Here is a 2,168-nt window from a genome sequence, read left to right as displayed (position 1 = left end):
GAGGCTGAGGGGAGACCTCCTGGCCCTCGGCAACTCCCTGCCAGGAGGGGGCAGAGAGGGGGGATGAGTCTCTGGAGCCAAGGCCCCAGCGCCAGGCCCCGAGGGAATGGCCTCAAGCTGCCAAGGGCAGGGTCAGGCTGGCTCTGAGGAAGGATTTCTGTGCAGAAGGGGCTGTTGGGCGTTGGAATGGGCTGCCCAGGGCAGGGGGGAGTCCCCGGGATCCCTGGAGGGGTTGAAGAGTCGGGCTGAGCCAGCGCTGAGGGGTCTGGGGGAGCTGGGAACGGTCAGGGGGAGGGTCATGGTTGGGCTGGAGGAGTTCGAGGGCTTTTCCAACCCAGATGATTCTGGGATTCGGTGAATTTCACCCGGCTCTCTGCCCGCAGGCCCTCGTCTCCCTGCTGCAAGGGGAACGTTTCGGGCACCTGGACTCCATCATCATTTACTGCACGCGGCGGGAGGAGACAAATCGCATCGCGGCGCTCATCCGGACCTGCCTGCAGGGAGCCGTGGAGCCACTACGGGACGCTGCTCAAGGGAAGAAAGCAAAGGGTAGGTGGCACAGCCTCACTCTCCGAGAGGAGCAGGAGCCCCCACAGTTCCCGTTCGGTGTAACCGCGCTGGAACGGAGAATGCTCAGGGAATGAGCCGTGCTCGCGGGGTTCTCTGCAGAAGTTTCTGGCTCTGTCGGCTGCTTCACCTGGGCACATGGCAACAAAGAGTTTTTCTTCCCCCACCTGCATCAGGGGGGCTTTAAAGCCAGGCTTAGAGGCTTTAAAGCCAGGCTTTGGACAGCCAATAACAACGGATGCTTATTAACCATCGCTGGGTTTAACACATCGTTGTAGCACTCACGGGTTTTTTTTTTCTTGCCAAACCTCCTCGCTGTGACCTCAAGAGTCTTTTTATTTTCCCTCAAAATCCACGTCGTGGCTCCGTGGCTGAGCTCTGGTGCTTGTTTGGCCCCGAGGATCCTTTCCCTCAAGGTTTTGTTTGCTGAAGCTGGACGAGCTGGTGCCATCCCGCTTCCAAATCAATCGGGGCTTGACGACTTCTGGCAGCTAACGAGGAGCCCGCGTGCCCCTTTGCCGGGGGAGCAGCAGCCCTGCTCCTGCTCTGGGCTGGTTTCTGCTCAGGCAGAGTTCGCTGCTCATTTCCACCCCCAATTTAATTAGCAACTGTGCTTTTGCTGCTGGAAATGGCTAATTAAAGCCTCTGCCTGCTTTTTATTTTTTTCTTTTTTCAGCAAAAAGCGTCCGCTGCCGGCTGAAGTGGATCGCTGACGCTTACCATGCCGGCCTCTCCTCTGCCGAACGCCGCCGCGTCCAGAGCGCCTTCATGAAGGGCCAGCTCCGCGTGGTGGTGGCCACGGTGGCTTTCGGCATGGGGTTGGATAAGCCCGACGTCCGCGGCATCGTGCATTACAACATGCCCAAAAATTTCGAGAGTTACGTGCAAGAGATTGGCCGGGCAGGGCGAGACGGCGAACCGGCTCACTGCCACCTCTTCTTAGACCCAGAGGTAAGACCTGACAACGGGGTAGGAGCAGGGGGGTTCCCCTTAATTTTGGGGGGGTTTTCACCACTGCTTCCCCAGGGCAGAGATCTCCATGAGCTGCAGCGCCACATTTACGGCGACTCGGTGGATTTTTTCACCATCAAGAAGCTGGTGCAGAAGGTTTTCTCACCCTGTAAGTGCCTGGAGCTGCACCAGAAACACCAGGATGTTGTCAAGGTGAGGAAGGGGCTGAGGATCCCGTGGTTTTTAAACTCATTAAGTAACGAGCTAACGTGGTAGAAAACACTTTAATTATTGAGTGGTCGTGTCAGGGAGTTTAAATCTGTTGAGAGGAGGCGAGCGTGGTGTAGTATCCGGCCAGGAATGGTCAGGATGTCCCAAAGTGAAGGCAGGAGCCTCTACTTGGTGACACCATGTCTCTCGCAGGACGGAGAGGTGGAGGATGCCGAAATGGCCGAGCTTTTGGAGGAAGAGGAGAAGGATGGTGGCGGCGTGACGAGGCAGAGCAGGCAGCGCCTGTGCTACAAGCACGAGCGAGCCCTCCCCATGCAACAAACCGTGGAGTCCCTGGACATCCGGGAGGAAGGTGAGGGCGAGGAATTGGCCGCTGAGTGAGGCTGAAGGTGATTGGGGATCCCCCCCCAGTGCCTCCC

At 58.0% G+C, this 2,168-nt stretch overlaps 1 protein-coding gene across 1 annotated transcript in view; it reads left to right on the top strand.

Moving 5' to 3' along the window:
* The window catches only part of RECQL4 (RecQ like helicase 4), a gene marked incomplete at its 3' end in the record, with an annotated part of 7,340 nt that extends 5,239 nt beyond the window's left edge, over positions 1 to 2,101 (top strand). Inside the window, exons 11-15 of the mRNA XM_026867388.1 lie at positions 15 to 22; positions 384 to 549; positions 1,244 to 1,518; positions 1,594 to 1,731; positions 1,942 to 2,101. Coding sequence (XP_026723189.1) covers positions 15 to 22; positions 384 to 549; positions 1,244 to 1,518; positions 1,594 to 1,731; positions 1,942 to 2,101 — 747 coding nt within the window. The remainder of the gene's footprint in view (positions 1 to 14; positions 23 to 383; positions 550 to 1,243; positions 1,519 to 1,593; positions 1,732 to 1,941) is intronic.
* Between the last annotated feature and the right edge of the window lie 67 nt (positions 2,102 to 2,168).

The sequence above is a fragment of the Athene cunicularia genome, unplaced genomic scaffold (genome assembly GCF_003259725.1).
Source record: "Athene cunicularia isolate RWA unplaced genomic scaffold, athCun1 SCF_33, whole genome shotgun sequence".
NCBI lineage: Eukaryota > Metazoa > Chordata > Aves > Strigiformes > Strigidae > Athene > Athene cunicularia.
This window is presented reverse-complemented; position numbering and strand designations above follow the sequence as displayed.